At 32.3% G+C, this 25,687-nt stretch overlaps 2 protein-coding genes and 4 non-coding genes across 8 annotated transcripts; all 6 read left to right on the forward strand.

Annotated features, from left to right (window-relative positions):
• The first annotated feature begins 717 nt into the window (after window positions 1–717).
• LOC108455418 (uncharacterized) lies at window positions 718–4,319 on the forward strand. The gene is made up of 5 exons (XM_017753976.2): window positions 718–800; window positions 910–1,042; window positions 2,481–2,584; window positions 3,355–3,499; window positions 3,762–4,319. Exons 1-5 carry the CDS (start codon window positions 760–762, stop codon window positions 3,918–3,920), a joined length of 582 nt encoding a protein of 193 aa, XP_017609465.2. The 5' UTR covers window positions 718–759; the 3' UTR covers window positions 3,921–4,319.
• Window positions 4,320–10,102: 5,783 nt separating this feature from the next.
• On the forward strand, window positions 10,103–16,398 carry LOC108454450 (uncharacterized). 3 transcript variants are annotated; one of them, XM_017752915.2, is made up of 9 exons: window positions 10,103–10,484; window positions 10,563–10,670; window positions 10,753–10,826; window positions 10,947–11,049; window positions 14,036–14,086; window positions 14,689–14,839; window positions 14,979–15,117; window positions 15,614–15,723; window positions 15,815–16,398. In XM_017752915.2, the coding sequence occupies exons 1-9, from the start codon at window positions 10,358–10,360 to the stop codon at window positions 15,819–15,821; spliced, it is 870 nt and encodes a 289-aa protein (XP_017608404.1). In that variant the 5' UTR covers window positions 10,103–10,357; the 3' UTR covers window positions 15,822–16,398. The 3 variants fall into 3 exon arrangements, with proteins under 3 accessions (XP_017608404.1, XP_017608402.1, XP_017608403.1); XM_017752913.2 differs by having other exon boundaries at window positions 10,105–10,484; window positions 15,614–15,719; XM_017752914.2 differs by lacking the exon at window positions 10,947–11,049 and having other exon boundaries at window positions 10,105–10,484; window positions 14,011–14,086; window positions 15,614–15,719.
• A 601-nt stretch (window positions 16,399–16,999) lies between these two features.
• On the forward strand, window positions 17,000–17,159 carry LOC128281316 (U1 spliceosomal RNA). Its single transcript, XR_008271528.1, has one exon. It is a non-coding gene; the product is annotated as a U1 spliceosomal RNA (small nuclear RNA).
• Window positions 17,160–18,044: 885 nt separating this feature from the next.
• LOC128281294 (U1 spliceosomal RNA) lies at window positions 18,045–18,206 on the forward strand. Its single transcript, XR_008271507.1, has one exon. It is a non-coding gene; the product is annotated as a U1 spliceosomal RNA (small nuclear RNA).
• Window positions 18,207–19,329: 1,123 nt separating this feature from the next.
• Window positions 19,330–19,489, forward strand: LOC128281327 (U1 spliceosomal RNA). Its single transcript, XR_008271539.1, has one exon. It is a non-coding gene; the product is annotated as a U1 spliceosomal RNA (small nuclear RNA).
• Window positions 19,490–24,935: 5,446 nt separating this feature from the next.
• On the forward strand, window positions 24,936–25,096 carry LOC128281283 (U1 spliceosomal RNA). Its single transcript, XR_008271496.1, has one exon. It is a non-coding gene; the product is annotated as a U1 spliceosomal RNA (small nuclear RNA).
• The last annotated feature ends 591 nt before the right edge of the window (window positions 25,097–25,687 follow it).

The raw sequence follows: 25,687 nt of genomic DNA on the forward strand, positions 1-25,687 counted from the left end.
GTATTTTTGGATTAATATACAATTAGGTACCTATATTTGGCTTCAATATTCAGTTTGGTACCTAAGTTTTTTCTAATGGATACTTGAGCTTTTCTTTTTCTCATACGAGTACCTACATTTGAATTTAATATTCAATTTTATACTTGATTTTTATTTTGTCCCAATTAAGTATCTATATTTTTTATTAAAACATACATGTCAAATATTTATTGGATCAGTATGATGTTATTTAGTTTAAATATCCAATTGAACATTGAAACTAAATATAGGTACCAAAAGGCATATTAACCCAATTTTAAGAGAACAGTAGTTAAAAAGAGGTAATTGTTTTTATTTAAAAATTTTAATTTTCATATATTATTTTAAACCCCAAACATAAATTCTATATTATTTTAGTTTTTAACTACATATATTGGTTTAATTTCTTTTTTTCCACTATTTAAAGATGCTTAAACTAATTATTTTTTACTTTCTCATTTTTTGAAACCTCTTAAATTATTTCTATTTTAGTATTTTCTTTACTATTGATAGACAAATTATTTTAGCTCTTTCATTATTCTCTTTTAACCTTTTCTCTTATTCCTAAAATAAAAGAAAAAATTAAATACTTTTTAACATACCAACACGTAATTTCTAAGAGTAACTAGAAAATAAACTTTGACCACAAATCTTCCTATATAGCAACGTAAAATTTTCGTTCTTCAAAAAAAAACACACACACAGGCACATGTACATTTTTTTCGATTTTTGTTTTTCAAGATGTTTGACTATTGTTTGAAGCCAAAATTCTCTGCAAAATGGTTAGATACGAAACAAATAAATGTTTTTTTCTTACTATTTTTTTTTCAATTTCTGAATTAAATTATGATGTTTTGATATTTTGTTTTTAAATTTTGAATTTTGGAATAGCAAATCGAAAATGAAGAAGAATAAGCTTAGAGTCGAGACTATAAAGAAGAAGAGAAATTCAATGGAGAAGTACATGAAGAACGATATTGCTATGCTTCTCAATAATGGCCTTCTTTACGATGCTTATTGTAGGGTAATTATTTATTTTTTAAAAATATTTTTTGGCTTTTCTTTTAATAATTAATTAATGCATAAACCTTTTTTTTTTTCGCTTTCAAACCCTAAAACTTGAGTTTGATAATTGTTATTAATTTCCATTTTTTGTTTGCCTTTAAGTATATATGTGATGGAAAATCCTTCCATTGTTTGCTTTAACTGAGTTTCATTAAATTCTAATAAGTTTTTTACTTCCTCTTTTGCTTTTTAGGAAATACTTATTTTTCCTTTTCATCTTTTTGGGTGAATATTTTGAAAATACAAAATAAAAATTATTTTTTAGGGGAGATAACGTGTTTAAAGAATAGGAGTCTCTTGTCGAGGTGTTTAAAAAATAAACCACGTACATTATGCATATAAAATATTGTTAGATAAATATACTATTTGTCTTATAAACAACTCAAGTGATAACTCACTTAATAATAATATTTATATGTAATAGAGTTTAAGTTTAAATTTCATCAAATGTAAATATAAAATTCTTTGATGAGTGTTTATGTAAATTGCTTTCTTATGCACCTTGACGAAGCATTCCACTTTATATACTTGTTATATGAAGATGAAAATAAAAGTTAAAAGTAAGTTCATCGTGTTTGTGTTTTATCAAATTTTGAAATAAAATTATTTTATTCTTTTTCAAAATTTTTAATCTAATTGTGGAAAAAAAAAAGAATTATTTTAACTCGTTTGCTAGTGATAGAATATACGAAATTGTTGCTGAAGACCAAAGGAAACACGTTATGGAACTAGTTGCTACTATTATGTTCTAATATTCTTGCCACACCACTTTATATTCTTCAATTAAGGGTAGGTTTGAATGGACGGTGAGATAGTACAGTGTATTTAATTTATTTTTTGTCATACGCTACAGTATCGTTATAATATTTAATCTTACTATCACCGTTATTTTTACACTAACTTCAAATAATCGCACTATTCATCAAAACTCACCATTAATGTTTCACCACCTATAATTTATGCCATTGGGTTTGAGTTGTTGGAATTGACTTGTGATATATGCATTGCAATAATTTGTTCGTACCAATAATATGTGAAATGTATATATTTTATCTTTCATGTGATATGCAATTAATACAATCAATTGAATTAAAATTTAATTTTTAAATGCTTGAATTTTATAAGTTTTAAAAGATTTAAAGAAAATAAAAACTTGAACTCTTTGATAGAAAACTGTTTTATTATATATTGGTTTCATGTTTTAATTTTTAAATTATGAAAATTTAAATTATTATTAATTTATATATTTTAAAATTTGAAAATAGCTAAACCATATATATATATATATATGCATGATAAGTACTATATCATATAAATTTAATGGTTGAATTTTTAAAATATTATAAAAATATTTATATATTAGCAATAATTATTTTTGGGTGCGGAATTTAAAACAGGCCGAAGGTCTTCTGATTGAGCAAAACAGAACAGAATGTTACAATTTCATAATGCAATTTACTGAGTGCATCTCAAAGCATGTTTCAATCATGCAAAAGAAGAGGTAATTTTTATTTTAGACACTGGAATTTGTGCTACTTCATTTCTATTTACAAAATCAACTTTTTTTGTTCTTTAAAAAACCCAAAATTAATACCTTTTTTCAAGTGCTTTGATAAAAGAAATACAAAATACCCACCATTTCAAAAAGTATAGGATATAGAAAAGGTTTGTTTTTACCCAAAAATTCCTATTCCTTTCGCATAAAAATATATTTTATTATTTTCGCATAAAAGTAGAAGATAAATAGTGGTAGTGTGCTGGAGATTCAAATTTATGGAGTCAATTTTCTATTCTTAAACTACAAATACCAAATTATTCCTCGATTCAATTCAAGGTGAGGGTTTTTTGATCTGATTGTTATACTTGATTTGGGGAAATTTTTTTTTGTTTAGTTTTGTTAGGTTTTCAGATTTCAGGTTTGCTTACACTAATCCCCTTTTTCTCCTACATGAAATTAAACACAATTTTTTTTACACACATGGAATGCCACGTCATTTTATTATTACTCATACTTGGCGCCACATCAAATATTTACTAATAGATTAATTTTTTCATTTTAAGTTAAAATGACAAATATGAATTTGAAGGACTAAAAAAGACCTAAAAAATTTGAAGAGTTAAAATAATCAATTTTACTAAGTTGAAGGGCTAAATAAATCATTCACCCTTTTTTTTAAAACTATTTCCTTTTAGAATGAAAACTTTTTTCGAGATCAATTTTCGAAATAGTAATACTAATCTGGTGTGTAATATACATTTACTATTATACAGAGAATGTCCTGAGGAATGCAAAGAAGCAATACCATCTTTGATATATGCTGCAGCTAGATTTGCTGATTTGCCAGAACTACGTGAACTAAGAGCTTTATTTACCAAGAAATATGGAAATTCCTTAGAACCCTATTTAAATCAAGAGGTAATTAATAAAAATAATTGCTTCAAGTTATGTAAAATGTTGTGATTTTAAAATTGGATCGGTAGCCAAATTAGTTAGGTAATTGATTCATCAGTCCAACTAGTTTATTCAATTTAATTGAATAAACCATTAAAAAATTTGATTCAAATTCAATCATTTTTTAATTTAGTTCAACTAATCCAATTCAAACAACAATACTCATTATTCTTGAGAAAATTATATATTTTTAAGTACTAACTTAGATAATTTTCTTATTATATAGTTTGTGGTTAAGCTAAAGGCAGAGCCTCCTACAAAGGAGATGAAACTTCTATTGATGTACGACATAGCACAAGAGTTTTCTATTGAATGGGACCCTAAAGCTTTGGAACAAAAACTATTTAAGCCACCTCTAATGGAGCATGTAAGCCTTTCTCTCTAGAACCTTGTAAAATATTGCATGTTATGCATTGATACATAGTATCAACGGAAGTGGAGAAAGAGGAGAGGAGGGTGATTCCAAGAAAGGCCAATTCACACTCGCCCGGGTTGAAAGCCAAAAAAGTAAGAGAATGGAGAAGAGAGGATGATGGCTTGGCATCTTAAGATTGGATGGGAGGAAAAGAGAGAAAGCCCCTTCTATGTTGTGTTGTGGAAGTATTTATTGGTAGATCATGGTTCCCGAGTGGTCACCTCTTGAGGAAAACGCACTCGTTAATAGTGGATGGCCTAATGGAGGGCCAATTGGGTGATTAAGGATGAATGGTCCCTCTCGTGGATGGTACGAAGCACATGGGTGGTTGGTCATTAAACAACCATTCGAACAATATAAGGCAGGGGACATTATTTGCGGCTCTCTTCGGTTGATTCTCGTGTTGCCACGTGTTTTAATCGAGGTAGAGGTATAACATTATGAAACATGAGTTGATAACGATTTTTAAAGATTTTAATGCTATAAAAATTATTATCTATTGTTTATTGTTTACAATAGATTTTTTTAGTTAAAAGATATTATATGTGATGTACTTATAATGTATAATTTAGTGCACATAATAGTGACATATCCTCAAAAGTTTCCAACAGAAAATATATATATACATGAATCAAATATAAGTCTAACAAGTTTAAATGTAAATGTAAAGGAATTATTAAAAAAATGACATCTAATAAGTTAGAAATTCAAATCATAATATTTGCAACTTCTCGATTCATTTTCATCCTTCATCTTAACCAAATGAAAAGTATTTCATCATATTAAATAATTGTATATTCTTACAATTTCTATGTCGATTTTTTGTTGCAGAATGATGCCCAACATAAGTCCTTAAACGATAAAGTTGACGAAGGATACAAGTTGTTTGATACCAATAAGTCCTTAATCGATAAAGTTGACGATGGATACAAGTTGCTTGATACCAAGCATGATACCTTCCAAAACACCAAAAAATTTTGTGCTGATGAGAATGATACTAAAGACAACATCAAGAAGCCTACAAGACCAATTGGTAATAACACTAACTCAACTAATAAAAGTAAACCAAGATTAACTAGGATGAAAGGAAAGGAATCATTTGGTGGGGTTGTAAGTATGAGTCCAACTAAAGAAAATTGTGAAAAGGAACATGAAAAAAATATGCATTTTGGTAACACAAAACCATTAGCTTATGAGACCAATGAAGGCTCAAGGTCTCCTCCATGTGGAACTCCAATAATTCCAACAAATACAATGGGAAGAAGGCACAATCAAGTCCCCTCGTTTCAACTAGGTATATTAAGTAAGCATGTGCATCCTAAGTTACCAGATTATGATGATTTGATAATTCAACTTGCATCTCTGCGAAGAGATTAATTTTTTTATTAAGTTTTTTAAAGTTATTTTATATAATAAACATATGTGCCACATGATACTTTTCTAGTAAGTTACGCCATTATTGACTAATGAAGATTGACAACTTCAGATACCACAGTAATAAAATATTTTTTGCAAATACCAAATTAGTAAAAATAGACAATTTAAGGCACAACGAGAATTTAACCCAATTAGCATAAGGAGAGCTAAAAACTTGAATTTGATAGTTGTGTTTTAGAAATTAAATATTTTTATTTACGCAATTGATCATCCAATCTAATAATGGAATGAGAACTTTCAGGTTTGATTTAATGTTAATTCACTAATTATTTATTTGGCTTAAATTCAAATACAATGATGGCTTACTTCTAACAGTTAACTTGCAAATGAGAGGATATATTAAACTTTTTTTATAAGGTTAAAATTTGTTGTTAATCTCTATAATTTGATAAATTTTAAGATTTAGTACTTATACTTTAAAAGTAGAATATTCAATGCTCTTATTTTTTAATTTAAAAATCTTAATGCAATCATTATAGCCGTTGATAGTTTCTATTAAAATTTTCATCTTAATATGTTCATTTTCTATCAATCATTTACACCATCATATGAGGAAATCCTAATCAAAATTCTAAATTGACAAATTTTAATGAGAAAGACTTATAATTTTAATAATTAGACTAAAATTTTCAAATAAGAAATATAATAACTAAAATTTTAATTTTTAAAGTACATAAACTAAATCCCATATTTTATTAAAATACAAAGAGTAACAACAATTTTCACATTTTGATAAATAGAGATAAGGTATATGGTTGCTGGGATTTCAACCCAGCTTTCATTTTTTACAAGATAATAAATTTCCACTAATTCAAGAACTTGTTGAAGGATCTCCTTTTTTTTTTAATAAAATGATACCCTAAACTTTTTTTTTTTTTTACAGAAAATGACACCCTAAACTTGATTATAATAATTAGGGTACTTGTTATGGTATAAGAACTCTTAAGTCCCCTAACTTGCCACTAAGGATTTTTTTCTAAAATTTAATTAGAAATAACAATTAGAAGTATTGGAATGAATAAATTTGTAGCTCCCCAAACCCAGCCCAGACGTTATGGCCGGATCCGGCATGCCACATCAAAAACGTAAAAAAAAAATTTCCATTCTAAGTCCAGAAAATCGTACTTGATGTTCAAAAGATTAATTTCATTATAGGTTAAAGTGAATGGAAGTCATGCACCGGTAGGAAACCGAAAAGAGGTGGTGAGTCCATCTGACTGCTTAAGTACCAAGCTCCCTTCAGATCCAATCCTAGACATGCATACCGCCATTGCCACACCTTAACGTCATGGATATTTCTAGGAAACCGGTTCGATTAAGTCATTTTTAGGAAAAGTGATTAATTTTGGAAAATACTTTCATTGCGGAAGCTTTGCTTGTTGTCGTGTTATTTTGAAATCAACTGTTGTTTTTGAAAACGCGTCCTAAAGCCATCCAATTTCAACAGTTAAAATAAGTATTACCTATCTTAGTAATACATATAAAAAAAACCATCAAAATAAATAAGCGGCCTTATTACATTTAAAAGCCCAAAACCTCAAACGTAATTAAAAGGATGTCCAGTTCACCGAAGAAAATCAAACTTTCGAGCGGTGGCCACTCCAATTCCCTCACGCTCCAAGCCCACTATGGTTGGGGATTTCTGCGTGGATGAAAATAAAAGGGGTGAGTTTGGGAAACTCAGTGTAAATTAACCCAACCATAGCCTATATCACTTAAACCACGAAATAGAATAAGTTGGCCTTAGCCTGAATGAATTCAAAATAAAGCCCATAGGCCCATAATGTAACGAATAGATATTACATGTTTATGCGAAACCCAACCATATCCAACCGTATACACCTCCGTACCAACCTTACACGTGTAGGAGACAACTCGACCCACCCAACCGCTACACACCACGAATTTGCAGCATGGCTGCTGAGCGAATAATGTGATGAGTCACCAGATATGAGATAATCGTGGCGAGCCACCGTATCAGATATATGTGGCGAGCCACCAGATCGATATTTGTGGCATAGCCACCGTAACGCTTCCTCCATAATATAACCCATGTCCCCATGCAACAGATATATAATCATGGCATACATCATACAGAATCAAATCGTCATGCTTTTCAGTCAAAATTAACCCTAGGGGTATAACGGTAATGCACCTAGGGGTATAACAGTAATTTTCCATACATAGGGGTATTATAGTAATTTAGCTACTTTTAGGGTTTTCATGCATATCCTAACTATTTACGTCCTATCAGAACACTTACCGCAAATACTTACTGAATTAGGCCCGTTGACCCATGAACCCGATCTTTGACCCATTAAGCCCAAATTATCAAAATGTACGAAATCGCGCGTACTGCAGTTTATTACTTTAGATTACTAAATATACAAACCCAACCATCTTACGAGCATTCGCACACTCGCAAATTCCCAAAATACTGACTTTTCGGCATTTCGGCTTTTCGGCTTTTGCCAATCTAGTCTATGAGAGGGTGTCAGTTACACACCTGTTTGCGACGATATGTTGACGAGATCCACACACGAACCGCCTACAATTGGATTACTAATACGTTAATCTAACTATTCAAATACAAACTACGTATTAACCCCTTACAATATTCGGCCAACCACACCTACAAATCATAGTAAGCTTATAAGAAATCAATAAGCAACTCATTAACAAATTTTTGTCAATGTTTACCACATAATCATAATTTCACTGCAAGCTGTCTTCCTGAGCAACAGTCACTAAATTATTTATAACTGGAGCTACGAAACTCCAAATCAAGTACCGTTAATTTTCCCTGAAAATAGACTCATATATCTTCTATCTATAAAATTTTCAGAATTTTTGGTATGGCCAATCAATACCATATTTTTCTTAAAGTTTCCCATGTTTCACTGTTTGACTAATCTGACCACTCTTCATTACGAATCATATTTCTTATTGTACAGAATTCAAAATATGTTCTCGTTTTTTCCATTTGAAACTAGACTCATTAAGCTTTAATTACATAATTTATTCAGCTTCTAATTCATCTCCCACAATTTATGGTGATTTTCCAAAGTCACGTTACTGCTGCTGTCCCAAGCAGATTTATTACCAAATCACTCTTTCACACTTAACTTGCATGCTTGTTATTTAAACATGTATATCACCAATCAATCATCACATATCTATGATTTTACTTAAGTATAATCTCCATTTCATCATTTTAAAGCACAACATGTTAGCTGATTTTTCCTTTTAACATCTAAGGCATATGCATGCTCATTTGTTTGGCTCAACTTCACCTATCTTCCATTTTTTTCATCAAAAGAACATGAAACAACAACCATTTCCTTCATTTTAATTCATGACTAAATGCTCACAACACAACTAAAAATCAAAATATACTTCAAGAGTTAAGGTAGAATCAAGAAGAACTCATGAACCTCAAAATAGAAGCAAGGTACCAAGAACTTACCTTCAATTTTCCTCCTCCTAATGACCAAATACTCAAGAGCTTTCTCCTCTCCTTTCTCTTCTCTAACTTTCAGCTATGATGAACAAAGATGGACAAAACTTTGTTCTTTTCACCCTTTTCTTTTAATAAAACTTCATATTTCATCCATTTAATTCTTTAATACAAAAGACATGAAATTCTTATCATGAAACATTTACCTAACCCATTATCATGAAACATTTACTTAACCCATTATCATGGAACATTTACCTAACCTATTATCATTGAACATTTACCTAACCTATTATCAATTTGTATCAATTTGTACCATAAATTATGGATATCAAGTGTTCATTTTGTCTACAACAACATGATGGCTGGCCACTTCATGTAAAATGGGAGGTTTGTCATGCAAATCCTCCTATTTTGCACTCCTATTTATTTGGCCACTTCAATTTAGCCTATAGCATTTTCAAACATTTTCACATAGGTCCTATTTCATAATTTCACCCCCTTTTTCTTATGGAACAAAAATTAACTAAAATTGCCGGGTTCTATCTTAAGCTTAGGCTTTCTAGAGGCCCACTAACATAATTAAACCTATGCCAACATTCACAGGATTCCTGAAAATTGGGGCGTTACAAAATTAATTTAAATTAAACTAATTAAACTAACTAACTTGCACATATATATAGTGTTTATATAGTAAAACTCGAATCTAAAACATTAAAGTTCTTACAATTTTAGTTTTTATCAATAATATTAATGTCTCATTTGATATCAAATAATATATAATCAAATTCAACAACAAGAGCAGAAAACATTTAAGGTGTGATCTTATTATAGTAGAATCTTTTAAGATCTTTTTAAATCAACGAGTTAAAAGTCGAAATGAAGAAATTATAGTTGTTCAATAAAGTCATATAAAAACATAGGAAATTGTATTGATAACTTGGAACTTGTTAAATCGGTTACAGAATATGTTGTTTTTGTCTAGGAAATTAGTTTTCATATTTAATGTTGAAACCGCTGAATTAATTAATAGATTAACTCATATTTCTCAATAAAATTTTATATAACATCATTAACGATGAATTGATTTTTTTTATTTTATTTTAACCATTGATTTAAAAGGATACTACGAAGAAAAAAACATTGTAATTGTTTCTAGTACTTTTGACATTTGATTTTATATATACATGAAAAATAATTAAAATGATTTGGTTATAAATATTAAATTTAATTTAAATAAAAATATAAACTCGGAAATAGACAAATAAAAAATACCTGGGCTAGCAACTTGGGCCTACCCGGCCGAACAGGTAGTCCACCCCTTGGCGAGTTTCTACTTTCCTTTTTTGTTAACCAAAACGCAGAAATCATCGTTTAGTCAACATGGTTCTTCACTACTTTTTTTCCAAATTATAAAACCGGACAACCGGAATAATATCGTCGACTCCACAACTGCCACCAGCGCCGCCACATTCATCTACGTCGGGAAATAGAACAGCTTATATTGAGTAAAATGAACGGTGGAGATTCAAAGGATGACGAGGAGGAACGGGAACAAGTTATGAGCGAGGTCCATCTGGGATGTCCACCTGGCATCTCCGGTCCTCACATTTCCCGCTTCACCATTTGCCTGCCTTCTGGTATTGATTTTCTTCTAAATTTAAACTTAAAACAAATTAGTTAATTAGAGCTTTTTAATTTTTTTTGAATTTATATAGGAGTTGAATCCAGCAGATTTAATGGATTGTTCAAAGAAGAGGAATCTTGTACGGACCAAGAAATTAGGTTCGATGAAGATGGCGACCTGATTTTACCAAGAAGACGCCGTAAGTAACCAAGTAACTTCGATAACCTCGAAGAAGCTTTTATTTTGTCTTTATTTTTTAATTATCTCTGTTTAATTTGCAGAGATTTCTCGTCGTTGTTTCACTATGAAAATTCAGCATAATATCACTTCATCCATTCCTAGTGTTGGTTTGCAGGTGATCCTTCCTTTCTTATGTTGTTTATAACTCCATTTTATAAGCCATTAGCATAGGTATTAGGTATTACAAGCAAAGGCTTTAAATTTGGTAATTTTTGAATCCGTTTTCACCTCTTAGGTATGGAAGGCCGAACTAATTTTGTCAGATTTTGTGTTACATAAGATATGCACTTCAATGGAGTTCCATGGCATTGTCTCTTTAGAGCTTGGTGCTGGAACAGGTATATTATGTGCTTAGTGCTTAAAAAAATGTAAATACCAGTGCTATCTGTTAAGCATGTGTTTATGTGTTGAATCTTTGCAAGTTACTATGCTGGTCATCAAGGTTGAGCTTTCCCTAAATTAAGTAATCATGTACCTAATTCCTTTCAAAGATTAAGACATAAATTAAATACTAAAATTAAATATACATTTAATATGGGAAAGTTGCTATAATTTCATTCAGATTAGAAATTCGAAGTTTCTGAACCTTTTAGGGAGTCATACCACACGTGTGTAGTTGCTGAAATTGCCAAGTATTAGGCCTTTGAAGAAGTTTTCCTTAATGGCTTGGATAAGCCTTGATGCAATCGAGTTGGCTTGAGTAGCCTTGAGATGCAATTTAATTGGCTTGAGAAGCCTTGTGGCAAATGACTGGCTCGAAAGTAGCCTTAACACAGATGCGTTGTGATGGCTTGTGGGGAAACCTTTAGACAAATCGTGGGTTTTTTGACCTAGTTGAGAATAGGCCTTGAGTAGGCTCTTAGCTGCCTAGTTGAAGGCACTAGAGTCTTTCCTCACCTAGTGGATGGTGTTGGCTTGCATGGGCTTGAGTTGCCTATTGAGATAAGAGAACAATTGTGAAATGGGGCACGCCTTGTATGGTGTAAGTGTTGAGGGACATGAATTTGATGACTAATAAGTGCACCTTTATTTTGGTGTAGGAGAGCCTTAGTGGGGATATAAGCAAGTGTGTGCTTGAGTAGTGCCAAAGTACACCTGAGTAGCATTCAAGTGTGCTTGAGTAGCTTTGGAGCAAGTGAATGCTCATTTTGAGGCAATTGAGTTCGAGAGCGGTTGACTAGTGCTGGAGCCAATGAATGCTCTTAGAGGCAACAAGCTAGAGTGCACTTGAGAAACGTTAGAGCAAGCGAAGTGTCCTCTTGAGGAAATCGAGTTTGAGGGCACCTGAGTAGTGCAAGAGTGCGCTTAGGTAGTGTTGGAGTGGTTGCAAGCTCCATCTGTGTTGTCCAGTGGGCCATTGCAATCAAGATAGGCTTGGGAGGCCTAGCGAGATTAAGCGGTCAGAGGACCATTCGAGATTATGGCATGGTAATCCAATTTTGTATTTTGTGTTGTGCAGGTTAACGGACCTATTGAGTCGACCAAGGCAGATGCAAGCCATGAGTTTGAGTCGAGATAAGTCGGAGGACCATTGAGTTTGAGTTGGGTGGAGGACCATAAGCAGATTGATGGATCCTTGTGTTGAGGATAGGGCTTAGGGTGCCCTTATTCACGATGAGCTACTACTACATGAAATTTGTGGAGCTAGTCCAAGCATCACCAAGTTTTGAGCTAGAGCTGATTGAAGGGTTATTGAGTCTGAGAGCTTGAACAAGAGAACAAGTGAGGGTGTCTTGTTCGTATTTATTAAAGCAACTTGTGAGATTGTATGAAGAAACGAGTGGCGTGCCAGAGTTTGCGTGAATGAGCATCAAAGTCTAAGATTGAGATCAAGCTAGAGCGGTGGTGCCTCATGTGTCACGGTTGGCCAAGATGGCCACACCTAGTGGGGTGACCACAGAGGGGTTGAGAGGGCCTAAGTTGGGGATGACCATGTGTCTAAATTTCCTGTGTTGAGAACTTGAGTGTTGGTGCCACAAGGAGTGGTTGGCATAAACCATGTCCAGAGGAACGCATCCAGTGGGATGCCATAAGAGTGCAGTTGGTGCCACATCTAGAGGGGTGCATCTTTAGGTATCAAAGACATGGTAATATTCAGTCGACAAAGGGTCATACCAGTGAGGGTTCCTCAAGGTCGTAACTTTATGATTATGTGTTGTGGTATTGACTCTGAGCATTCGGTGGAGGAATGGGCATATATGAGACTACACCAGCTATTGAGATGAGACCAAATTTGAGTCTATGTCCGATGCGCGTTGAATGGATCATAATCTTAGGCCTTGAGGGACCAAGATGGACTTGCAACAGAAACGTCAACTCAATGCAACAAGGTTTCTAAAGGTGTGGCTCCATGTCGATGAGGGCATCGACATAGTTAGTGGGGGAGAGTGTCGTGGTCCGCAAGTTACTATTCTAGTTATCAAAGTTGAGCTTTCCCTAAATGGTCTTTGAGTGAAATTAAATTAAGTGATCATTTACCTTAGTCCTTTCAAAGATTAAGAAATATAAATTAAATACTAAAATTACATATAGATTTTAATGCGGTAAAGTTGCCATAATTTTATTCAGATTAGCAATTTGAAAGTTTTTGAACCTTCTTGTGGTGAGTCATAACTTATATATTTAGTTGCTGAAATTGCCAAGTATTAGGTCTTTGAAGAAGTTTTCCTTATGTTTCTCATTTTACGAATCTATCCAGGTGAGAAACTCCCAAGTAGAATGTGCTTGCTGGCTATGTTAACTTTCTCATAATTGCATTAGTGTACAAGTTTGTTGCTTGTGGGGAGTTTTTAACATAATTATTTAGTTGTTGAAATTGTGACTAATTAGGCTTTTGAAGAAGATTGACTTATGTTTCTGGATTTACCAATGTATCTGGCTGAGAAATTCTCAACCGGAATCTGTTAACTCTCTTAATTGCATTAGTGTACAAATCAGTTGCTTGTGGGGAGTCATAACATGCATATGTAGTTGTTGAAAATGCTGAATATTAGGCTTTTGAAGAATATTGACTTATGTTTCTTGATTTACTAATGTGTCTGACTGAGAAATTCTTAACCAAAATGTGCTCGCTGGTTAACTGTCTCATAATTGCATTAGTGTACAGGTCAGTTGCTTTGTGTTTGTTAGTAAATTCAATTTTATTGAATGAGAAAACTCTAATTCCATTCCCTGGCCATGTTTTTCCTAAACTTCTCTTTGGGAAATTTTTTTGTTGTGTGTTTTGTGTCATGTTTGTTATCTAGCTTGAACAATCTAACGAGGCCATATCTGAAACATTATTACATCTGGTATGACAGGAATTTTTTGCACTGTCTTTACCAGGGCTTGCAGGCATGCTGCTTGCGCATGCTGCTAAGACTGTGTTCTTAACAGGTGAGACCCACTCTGATTTATCTGTCGCTGCTTTGTCACTTTGGCTTAGGGATAGTTTAGCAATGCTTTTAAAAAATGCTTTTGACTTTGAAAAGTTTGGTTTAAGATTTGAGTGTTTAGCGTTTCTATCAAAAAGTGCCTTTGAGAAAAAAATTTCCATTTTGACATAGCATTATCAAGTAACAAATATGCATTTAAATAATGTTCAAATTAATATTATTATATTTTAGTAAGAATATAAAAATAATTTGTTATTAACTTCTTGTTAATATTTTAATATATGAAATATAAATTTTAATTATTTTTAAACAATAAATATTAATTATTTATAAAATTTAATTAGAATATACAAACTAATTAAGCACAAAGAAAAAAAAAGTGAAAGTACTATGTTGTTGGAGGGGTGAAAAAGTAATTAAGCACCAAAAGTGCTTTTGGGGAGGAAAAGCTTTCAAAAGTACTTTTCAAAAGCTAAAAAATTCAGCCAAAAGCAGCTTGTTTCATCGAAAAGTGCTTTTTAAGCCAAAAGAACAAGCCCTTACTTAAATTACCTGTTACACCTGATTGCTTCAGCTACTTAGGTTATGCATTATTGCTGACAGACCATGGTGACCAAATCCTCGAAAACTGTCTTAAGAACGTTCAACTTAATTCTGGAGTCCTTAATCATCAGAAAGTAGTTTATGTGCGTGAACTTGACTGGACTCACCCTTGGCCTCCTAAAGTTAGCTCAGACCTGGCAACTCAAGAAAGGTGATTCATTTGATTTCATTGCTGGACTTGTTTTAAGATATAGAAGTATTTAATATTATTTCCATTTATAATTTTGATGTACTTATTCCATGGAGGAGATAAGAGCTCAGCCCTTTAAATTTTAAATGGTTAAAACCAGGTTTTCATGGAGCTCCTCAGAACTTGAAGAAGTACAGAAAGCTTCTCTGCTTTTAGCTGCTGATGTCATTTACAGTGATGATCTTACAGATGCGCTATTTGGTATCTTAGAGAGAATAATGTCACAAGGGTCTGAAAAGGTTGGTTAACATTGTTAAAATGGTCGCATACCAGTACATGGTGTAGGTAATAATACACTAGCGGGTTTTACTGAAGAGTGTCATTATCTGCTGTTTTTGTATATGTCACATGATTTAAGTTTTTGGATTAACCCTGTAGTTAGTTTTCTTGCAAAGCTGATGATTGAACATGTTACCAAAGGAAGAAAATTCGAAGGGAGATCATGAACTTATGAAAATTTTCTCGTTCCGCTGAGATTTATCCACATCAGATGTTATATCTGGATGGATTTCAGTTGCCTGTGCATTTTTAGGCAATGGGCTGAATTCTGTTGCCTATACACGTTAATATATGATAAGATTTCTACCAAGTTGTAGTGATTGCGGATTACATTCTATGCTTATCTCATTTCTTCACATGTGTGTTAGTCCTCATTCTCATCTGCTTAGATAATGTTCTTTGAGGTTCCCCATATATCAATAGGACAATCATCGTGCACATTCCTGTGGTTTTCAGGTGTTATACTTGGCACTGGAAAAACGCTACAACTTCAGTCTTGATGATCTTGATGTTGTAGCAAATGGTTATTTAAATTTCAGAAGTTACTTGAAGGACGACAGTGGTAGGTATATTACAATGCAAAAAATGTACATGCCGCCATAAGTTTCTTGTCTCCTGGGTTTTTTTCCTGATGTATCTTTACATTGAATGATGCAGAATGTGAAGGCCTTGAGCTTGGTTCCTTGCCTTGTTTTATGGGTAAATGTATCGATGTTGCAGAAATTCCACAGTATGTGGGAGGATATGACCGAGGAGACGATGTTGAGCTTTGGGAGATTAGATACAGTAAAGGGAAGCTATGATTGAAAGGATACAAAATTTCTAATTATGTGTTGCCGTTGATAATTTTTGTTGGTTACTTTGTAATTGTACTGTTTGAAACACCCCCATTCTAAATTCATACAATACCACAGTTGAAAGTGAGGAATTTGTAGGTGAATTCCATGGACTTACCAGCTTGGGCATGACCATAGGCTTCTAAATGAAGATGTTGGGAGATGTGAAGTCGAAGCACGGTCCAGTTAGGGCGATGGGATCGTTTTATATATGCTAAGATTAGAGCTCAAGTTTGATTTGAAACTCAAGTCTCAAAGCTCAATACTAGCTTAATCAACTTTTGCTTTTAAATTGCTTGAGCTGATTCGGTTGAACTTGTTTAGTTATTTCCCAGGCTTGACTTCAAGATTGAGTCGAGTTCGATTAGATATTTCTCAATATTAATTAAAAACAAATACTTAAAATCTCTGTTTATTTGACTCTCTTTACTTGTCTAATATAGTGTTCTTAGGTGAAAATATACAACATTTTTCTACCTAAAAATTGGTGTCAAAAACAATGTTACAGAGGCCTAAATATAAATATAAAATAAATGATTTAATGTGTTATAATTATAAACTTAAATGCAATATGTGTGGTATTACAGAAATAAATGCAATGTGTATAGAGCATATTATGTTTAAACATTTTATAGGGTATTTACTACCTTACTTAGTGAGTTACTTTCGTGTTAATTAAATATATTGTATTAATACCTCTATTATATTAAAATTTATAAAGAGACTTGAACATTAGATACAATGGATTTTAATAATTTCAATTAAAACTTTATATTTTCTTAAATAATTTTTATTAAATATGCTTATTATATATCTACTGTGTTAACCAGTTATTTTTTACCTTTTAAAAGTCGAAAATAATAACAGAAAAACCAAATCTTTGTGATTAGAGATGCCTTAAAAGGAGGGCTGTCGTCAGTTGAGATGATAACTCCCACATCGCTGGATGAAGGCAGTGGAGCAAAACGCTGGAGTATAAATAAAAGGCAAGCTGCTACTTTACAACATACTTACCTGGACGGGGTCAATGGATGATCCTGAAGATCCATGGCCTAGGGTAGTGACCTCCATTGCACTTAGGAGGGGTGCTGCCTTAAGGTCTCCCCAAGTTGGGAGAGCCTACGTCATGATTTGTGAAGCGGGGGCCTGCGTTCGCGCGGCCCCTAACCAATTTTTTAAGGGAAGTTTTTATTAATCAACTCCTTTCTGTATTAGTTGTTCTGCCAGTCATCCATAATGTAATTTGGTCTGGGTTGGGGAAAGGATATCCCAAATGTACCGGAACTGCATGAGTTTGCAGTAAAAGCCGTAAAGATCCACAAATGTTCCCAGTCTTAAATATCAGTGTTTAGCACTTGCACCTAATATATTACCAGGACAGAAGTAGGGACAAAGTGTACCAACTAAAGCTACACTACAAAAGGCCATTGTTGACCACCACTTAATAAATGTTGCAGTCGATGGAAAAGTCGTGCTTGGATTGTCTGATATAGACCAAAACCCCTCAAAGAAGCTTTTTAACTGCTCCTTCCCAATCACGTCTATCGTTTCGAGATCCTTCTTTTCCATCCTTCACCTCCATAACGATGGCAGGTTCCTGTTGCAATCATGTTTATTTTCAACATGTTAGTCTTTATTTTCAAGATGTTATTGTCCATATAAAAAAATAAGACAACTGGTAATTGATTCAACTGTATGCCACTACAATTCAAATTCATTGGTTCAACAACACTTTAATCTAAAACAACAATGATTAAATTTGTCAAAATTGTTAACATGAATGCAATATGTGTATTGAACATCTCATGCTTAAACATAATATACATTACTTATATTATTTTCGTGCTTATTAAATATGTTGTATTAGTGTAGCTTAATCACAGTTCTTTTTTACCTTTTAAAGAGGAAAACAATGACAGCAAAAAGCATAACATCCTTATATGCATTGTGAAGAGACCTGCTGAGTGTACCTCAGATCCCACATCGCTAGATGATGGCAATATAGCAAAGCGCTAGGTATATAAATAAAAGGCAAGCTCCTACATTACAACATACTTACCTGGACGGGGTCTATGGGTGATCAGGAAGATCCATGGTCTAGGGTAGTGACCTCCATTGCACTTAGGAGGGGTGCTCCCCTAAGGTCTCCCCAAGTTGGGAGAGCCTACGTCATAATTTGTGGCAGCGGGGGCCAGCGTTCGCGCGGCCCCTTCCCAATTACTAGGTCTAAAGCTTTAATGGAGTAAATATGTTCAATAATTTTCTTGTCTTTTTCAGTATAATATTGTTATCTTAGGCAATGGTCTATTATAGAGTCTGTATTTACGATGTTTAAAAGTAGATCGTATATATTCACCAATATGGTCTGGGTTTTGCAAATTAACTCTCAAATGTGAATGATTTGTAAGAGATTCACTATTGTCACAGGCACTTGCGTTGTGAATATTGAAAACAGGTTTGGGGTGTAAAAAGTCTGAACTTATATTTCCTTAACACGTGCATTTAAAGTTTTGATCAGATCTTGATGTCATCTGATCCTTAGTCAACTCTCCAGGATCAAATGTGTATATACATATGTACATATATGCAAGGGTCTGTTTAACACAAGCATTTAAGGCAAAACTGGATAAAGGCCATTAATGACACTAATGTCGCAGTTGATGGAAGTGTTTGGATTGTCTGATAGACCATTAAACCTTTCCAAAAGGTTAATTGCTCCTTCCCAATCATGTCTACTGTTTTAAGATCCTTCTTTGTCTTCTTAAACCTCCGTAACCATGACAGATTCCTATTGCGTTTTCAGCATGGTCATGTCAAACATATACTCGAATCTGACAGGTCTTGTTTCAGCTATTTTCAAACAGAAGCTCATGAATTTTTCCTGCAATGCACTGTTAAAACACCTCTCTCTGATAATGAAAAGAGCCATTGCAACCACATGTTTCTATTCAATATCAAAGCATCCTAAATACAGAACTGGTGATCGATTCGACCATATGCATCTAAAACTCGAATCAATCAGCTGAATATTTTCGTGCTTATTAAATATATCAAATTCATATAACTGTTTAGATTAAGTCCATAGCGATTACCTAGTGCTCTTTCAGCTTTAAGAAAGTGAAACTATAGTAAAAAACAGAAAAAGAATGTGCTTAGATAAGCCTTATAGTAAAAAACAGAAAAGAATGTGCTTAGATAAGACTTCTTAAGAGGGCCTGCAGACTGCTTGACATGAACCTCATTTTTATAACTTTGTTTAATTCCAACACGGCAAAGCGATGACAATTGAGTAAGGCGCTGGAGCTACAAATTAGAGGCAAGCTCATTCTTTCTAACATACTTACCTGGACGGGGTCGATGGATGATCAGGAGGATCCATAGCCTAGGGTAGTGACCTTCATTGCACTTGGGAGGGGTGTTTTCCTAAGGTCTTCTCAAGTAGGAGAGCCTGCGTCATAATTTGTTGTAGTGGGGGCCTGCGTTCGCGGGGCCCTTACCCAATGTTAAAGTTGAAAGTTAATGTGGAGGAGTTAAACTAAATGAATGGGATTTCCTTAACTGCTGAAAGAATTGAAGGATTTAAACTAGCCATTTCAACCTATTTCTATTAATCAAAGCCATCATAATATAGAACTGGTAATGGATTCAACCACATGCATTTGCATAACATTTTAATCCAAAAATAATTGTATATCATCCGAAGCTGAACTAGTATATGGGTTGCTTCGGTGAATTCAAGTTTCTTTTAATCAAACATTGATGTTGCAGAACATACCAGAGATATCATAATTAACTGGAGAAAATATATATTATATGTTTATCAAAGTACTTTTGTTCTTATTAAAATATCAAATTCATATTACTATTAAAATCAAGAGTTCTATATCGATTAACTAGTGCTTGTTTACTTTTACGATTATAGAAAACAGAAGAGAATGTGTGATTAGAATGGCTTCACAAGAGCCTGCTGAGTAGATGTTTCTTAATTCCAACATCGGTTAGAGAAGACAGTCGAGAAAAGAAATAAATAACTTTTCACCTCATGTATTATGTTCACCAAGAAGTTTAATTAGTTACCCAATTACTAAGAAGTTTTGTCATTCATTCATCTATTATGCTTGTGCCAGTTTTTTGTTTTTTAAAGAATATTTTGATGAACCTTCACATTTGAGTATAAACAAATAGACCCAAAGCCCAAAGAGATAATGCATTAACATCAAAGATACTAGGACCAACCCTAGCCCAACAAATGGGCCGAACTCCAGCCAACTAAACCATCTACTGCTGTTGTCGCTGCAACTAACGGCAAGGGAGAGAGGAGGCGTGGCTGAAAAAGCCTGAACAATTGGAGCAACCGTTCTCTCAACTAGCAGATCCACCACGGAGCAAGGACCTGGAGAATGGGCACTGTCGCTACCGTGGGCATCGTCGGAAGTCACCAACATTGAAAGCAACAACCTTGTTGAAGTAAAAGGAAACACAGGCTGAAGAGACAGCCGGGCGGAGAAAAGGAGACAAGCTTTAAGAGAAAACCATGGAAAGAGCATGAGGTAGTTGGGATTATCTCCACCATTCTGGCGGCCAAAAGCTTAAGGGGATGGGGAGAAAACTTGGGATTATCCTTGCGAAAAACAAAATAAAAAGCATAAAAAAGAAGGAGGTGTAGGGGAGTGTAACAATGTTTCTACATACAATATGAATGAGAGATATTACCCAAGTACATACTAAAGAGATAATTTAGTGTTATTTAAAATTTCAAACGTTAAAACCATTTTTATAAAATCATAAAATATTAGTTTGAAACCATTTGAGGGTTTTAGAAACATCTTAAATCCATTTAGAATCATTTCATACGAGATTAGAAGTGTTTGAGGTAAAAAATGAGCTTTAAGCAGGTCAAAACTCACAAAATATGACAGTAGGGTTGCTAAGGACCCCGTATTCTAATACCTAGACTTATGTATGATACCTGGCTTAATTACTGTAGCTTTTTAACTACTAACTTGCTCTATTTCAATACCTATAATAAGGATATCGAAATCTAAGCCCTTGAAGTTAAAATTTCGTCTAAAAGTACTTAAAACAATAACTAAACACATCTATTGAAACAACTCATATTCGATTTAATCGTTGGAATGTATGATGTCACCTTACGTTGCTAAAGCAACTCAAATTAACTCAATGTATTTTCACAAATTGAACTTATAGTATTGTTCAAATCAAACTAAACATCATTTGTATCCATATAATGTGTTATAAGTGTCAAATATCTTTTTCCTTTTTTCAAATCTCGAGATTTCACGAAGTTTCAATTCAAATCTAAATTCTAATACCAAAATTCAAAAATGTATCTCAAGACAATGAGATTTTATCTCGAGATAAGCCTTACCTAATTTCTATTTATGTTTCAATTTTTGAATATTTCAAAATAAAAAGATTCTTGTCTCAAAACTTGTTCAACATGTCTCAAGTTGTAAACTCAAAAATATATGAAATGGTAATTTTTAATCATAATGTCTTAAGGCACTATGGTAACAAATATAAAAGATATAACATTAAATTTCGGTATACAAATATTTGATTATATCAACTCTAGCATCATCTTACATGTCATCACAATTAACTATCAAAATTCTAGTATTTATAAATCGACTAACGTAACAGTATCAATGGAACAATACCATATCAACTTTGTCATTTCAAGTTTTAAAGAAAGATATGGTTATCTCAACATTTATTTCAAATTCGGTTATATCAACTAGCTAGATAACGTAACGAATAATTGAAAATGAATTATAGTGTACAAATTGTAATATCTATCCGATGTTCACCTTTTCCATTCCTTTCGCGTTTGATGTTCCAAACAACCAAATAACCAAACATATTTTACATTCTTTACAAATAAGTCCCCTTTTTAACCATAATATCCTAAATGCTCGTATCTTAAAATTCACCTGATTGAATTTGAATTCGACTTCATATTTGTTCTTTAGAAACCTTATACTCCCATTATATATAAAATATCTTCAAGGTTCTCAGCTCTTACAAATAGGTCCCTAATATTTCAACAATTATTTTCTTTTAATAATCATAGAATTAAACCTTGTACCCATTCTACTCACTTCAATACTAACTAGTTTCTTGCTCATGTAACTATACAACCAATTAATTCATAGATTCTAGCTTGAGTTTTCCATGTACTTCATCAATGACAACTTAATTAAATTTCCACTATCATGAAAATTAACCATTGAATTAAGTACACCAAATTCATTATACAAAGAATTCATGACAAGGATAAACTTCCTTACCTCATTGAATTTTGCAGGCAAAAATGGTCGAACTTAAACTTCTTCTTCTCTCAAGTAGAGGTGTTCATGGGTTGAGTCGGGTCGGGTTTGGGTTGGAATTAACATAATTTATGCTTGCCTAAGCCTGACTCAAAATATGGGCTTAAAATTTTACCCAAACTCATCCATATTTACAAGAAATTAACCCAAGCTCATTTTAGTCCCGCCATATTATTTTTAATTTTGAAACTTTTTGTATATTCATTTTAACATTATTTTAATATTTACATTAGATTAGTATTATATATTTAGTATAGATTTATTTTTTTAATGTGTTCTAATTACATAATATATATAAAAATAAAATAATATAAAGTGTTATAGACTTAAAAACGGGCCGAGTCAAACTTTGAATGTTCAAGTTCGAGCCAGACCTATATTTTAAACGAGCCTAATTTTTTTGCCTAATCTCATTTATTGAATCTAATATCTTTACTCAAACCTTCTCAAATTTCAGGCGAGTCTTTAGGCTCAGCAAATAATTTAATTCGTGAATAACTCTACTTTAAAAGTACCATAAGCTGATTGAAAAAAAAGGAAAAGAAGAAAAAGGTAAAAACTCTCTTTTACCAACCGTCTCAGTCAATCGCACTCTCTTTTACCAACCTTCTCAGTCAATCGCCGAGGAGATATGTATTATTACATCAGATATTTTGGAGTGTTACCATTGTGACTTTTATTGAATTCATTTGCCATTCAAAATTTATCAACGGTCAAATTGCACCCTAATCAATGGTTAAACATTTCTTTAGGGACATATTTAGTTACCTTACAATTGGGTTCTTGTACCATTTAAATAATAAACTTCCAACCTAGTCCCTGTACTATTTTAATACTTTATTAATTAATTACTAATATTCTTAATTTTAGTTTCATACTTGTTTCATAACTGCATCAATTAAAATTTGAGAAGGTTCAATTTTATAAATTCAATCTCACAACTGAATTTTCGATATTGATGAAAATCAAAATATTACACTCATATCATTTTCATAAGTTTCACTACATTATAAAACAAATTTAAATTTTTCTTTCAAGTTAAAAACACACATCACAAACATATTTAATCTAAATAACAAAACAAAGTTTGATTAATAATACAGAAAGAAATTTGAAACATAAATCAAATTTAAATTTTACAAATACATATCCAAGACTTTATGCACATGCCATAATCCTAACGTCAAAGAAAATCAAATAACTGAATTACAACCTTAAAACCTCAAGTACTGCTGCAATGTTCCCTAGTTGAAGTCTAAATTTTTGAAAAAAAATCCTTAACATACGTGCGTGATCTGAAAAAACTCAGTTAATACACAAAGATAATTGTACTAATCTCATCTAACCATAAATGTGAAGTCGTATTAACATTTTATTCCAATATTAAGTTCACCATTACTCTTATTCAAATTATGAGCGTTCAACTTACCATCAATGATTCACTTTATGAGGTTGGTAATTGGACCTTATCCAGTGCTCAAATGCTTACTTAAACACAAATCCCTTTAGCCAACATTTTGTTTATATATACTATCTCATGTTTTGTTCTTATTAAATATATCGAATTCATATTACTATTAACTACTGCCTGTTTACTTCTACCAGAATTTTGAATCTAAAACACAATCAATTTTAAATATTTAATTTTATCATTTTAACTCAAACTTTATTATATACTTTTATAAAATATACTTGTACATGTTTTTTTTATCCACATCTAAAGTTCAAATGTAAATTTACTATCATCCTATTGATGAATATTGAAATTTGCCTCTATACTTTATTTTTATCAATATTTGTCATTAAACTTTGAAAATATAATTAAATTTGCCACACAAGTTTTATGTGATTCAATTTTACTACTAGTCTAGCAAAAAAAAAAAAAATACAACAAAACTTGAAATTTTACTAAATTTGATTTTTAATTAAATTTCACTAATAGAAAAATATTATTTCAAATATTTTTTCATATTTAAAAATAATTTATAAGATATTAAAAATTAGTAAATTATCATATAGTTATTTAATAAAATAAATACTTGAAAAAGATTAAGTTTACTTTTTTTATAAATAATTGTTTTTATTAATTGTTGATATTATATTAATTTACTAATTTTAAGTATTAAATTAAAATATTTAATTTCTATTAAATTTGTCTTCTAAATATATTAAATTGAAATTGCATAGTAAAATTCAATAAAAATCAAATTTTAGTGATAAAGTTCAATCAAATAAAAGTGAAGTGACAAAATTTAAGATAAATTAAAATATAATAGTAAATTTATTTTCAACTCAAAAGTGTAATGATAAATATCATCAAGATAGAGTTTAATGACAAAATTTAATTTTAACCTAAAATATAGTAGCAAATTTACATATTAACATCTACTAAAATTAAGATGTATATTATGATAACTATTTTTTTTACCTTTAAAAATAGAAAAAAAGAAAGAAAGAAAAGAAGAATGCGAGTAGAGATGCCTTCAAATGAGGTGTGTTGACTGCTGAGATGATAGTTCCCACATCGCTAGATGATAGCAGTGGAGCAAAGCACTAGACATATAAATAAAAGGCAAGCTCCTACGTTACAACATACTTACCTGGACGGGGTCAATGGATGATCATCAAGATCCATGGCCTAGGGTAGTGACCTCCATTGCACTCGGGAGGGGTGCTCCCCTAAGGTCTCCCCAAGTTGGGAGAGCCTACGTCATAATTTGTGGCAGCGGGGGCCTGCGTTCGCGCGGCCCCTAACCAATTTTTAAGTTTAAAGTTTATGGTTTGTATTTTCTGTCTAGTCAAAAGTTGATTTAAAGTCTGAATGGTTTTACAATTTTTGAAGGTTCGCGTGTAATTGCATGCTCAAATCCCCACTGAATAAATGCTGCACCAGGTTTTTGGGTTGTCTGATATGGACCAATTAAATCTCTGCGAAAGCTATACAGCTCCTTACCAATTTTGTTCATTGTCCTATTTCTTCCCTAAACTCCATAAGAAGGTCAGCCTATTGCGTTTTGAGCATATATATACCCGAATTTTGACAGTCTTCGAGTTATTTTCAAACAGGTTAGTCTATTCAACAGCTTATGAATTCAACCTGAAACCACATGAACGAGCCAATATCAAAGCATCATAAAAGCAGAACTGGTGATCGATTCAACCAATATGTATTTACAACTCAAATACATTAGCTCGACATTTTCATGCTTCTTAAATATTTCGTATTCATATCACTAAATAAATTGATGACTGTTAGTTCTCTGCCTCCTTTAATGAGGGTAAATGGCATTCTGGATTTAGGATATGAATTTATTTTGAATCGCAAAAGTATGTAAGAACATGTA

This window comes from Gossypium arboreum, chromosome 9 (assembly GCF_025698485.1).
Source record: "Gossypium arboreum isolate Shixiya-1 chromosome 9, ASM2569848v2, whole genome shotgun sequence".
Lineage (NCBI taxonomy): Eukaryota > Viridiplantae > Streptophyta > Magnoliopsida > Malvales > Malvaceae > Gossypium > Gossypium arboreum.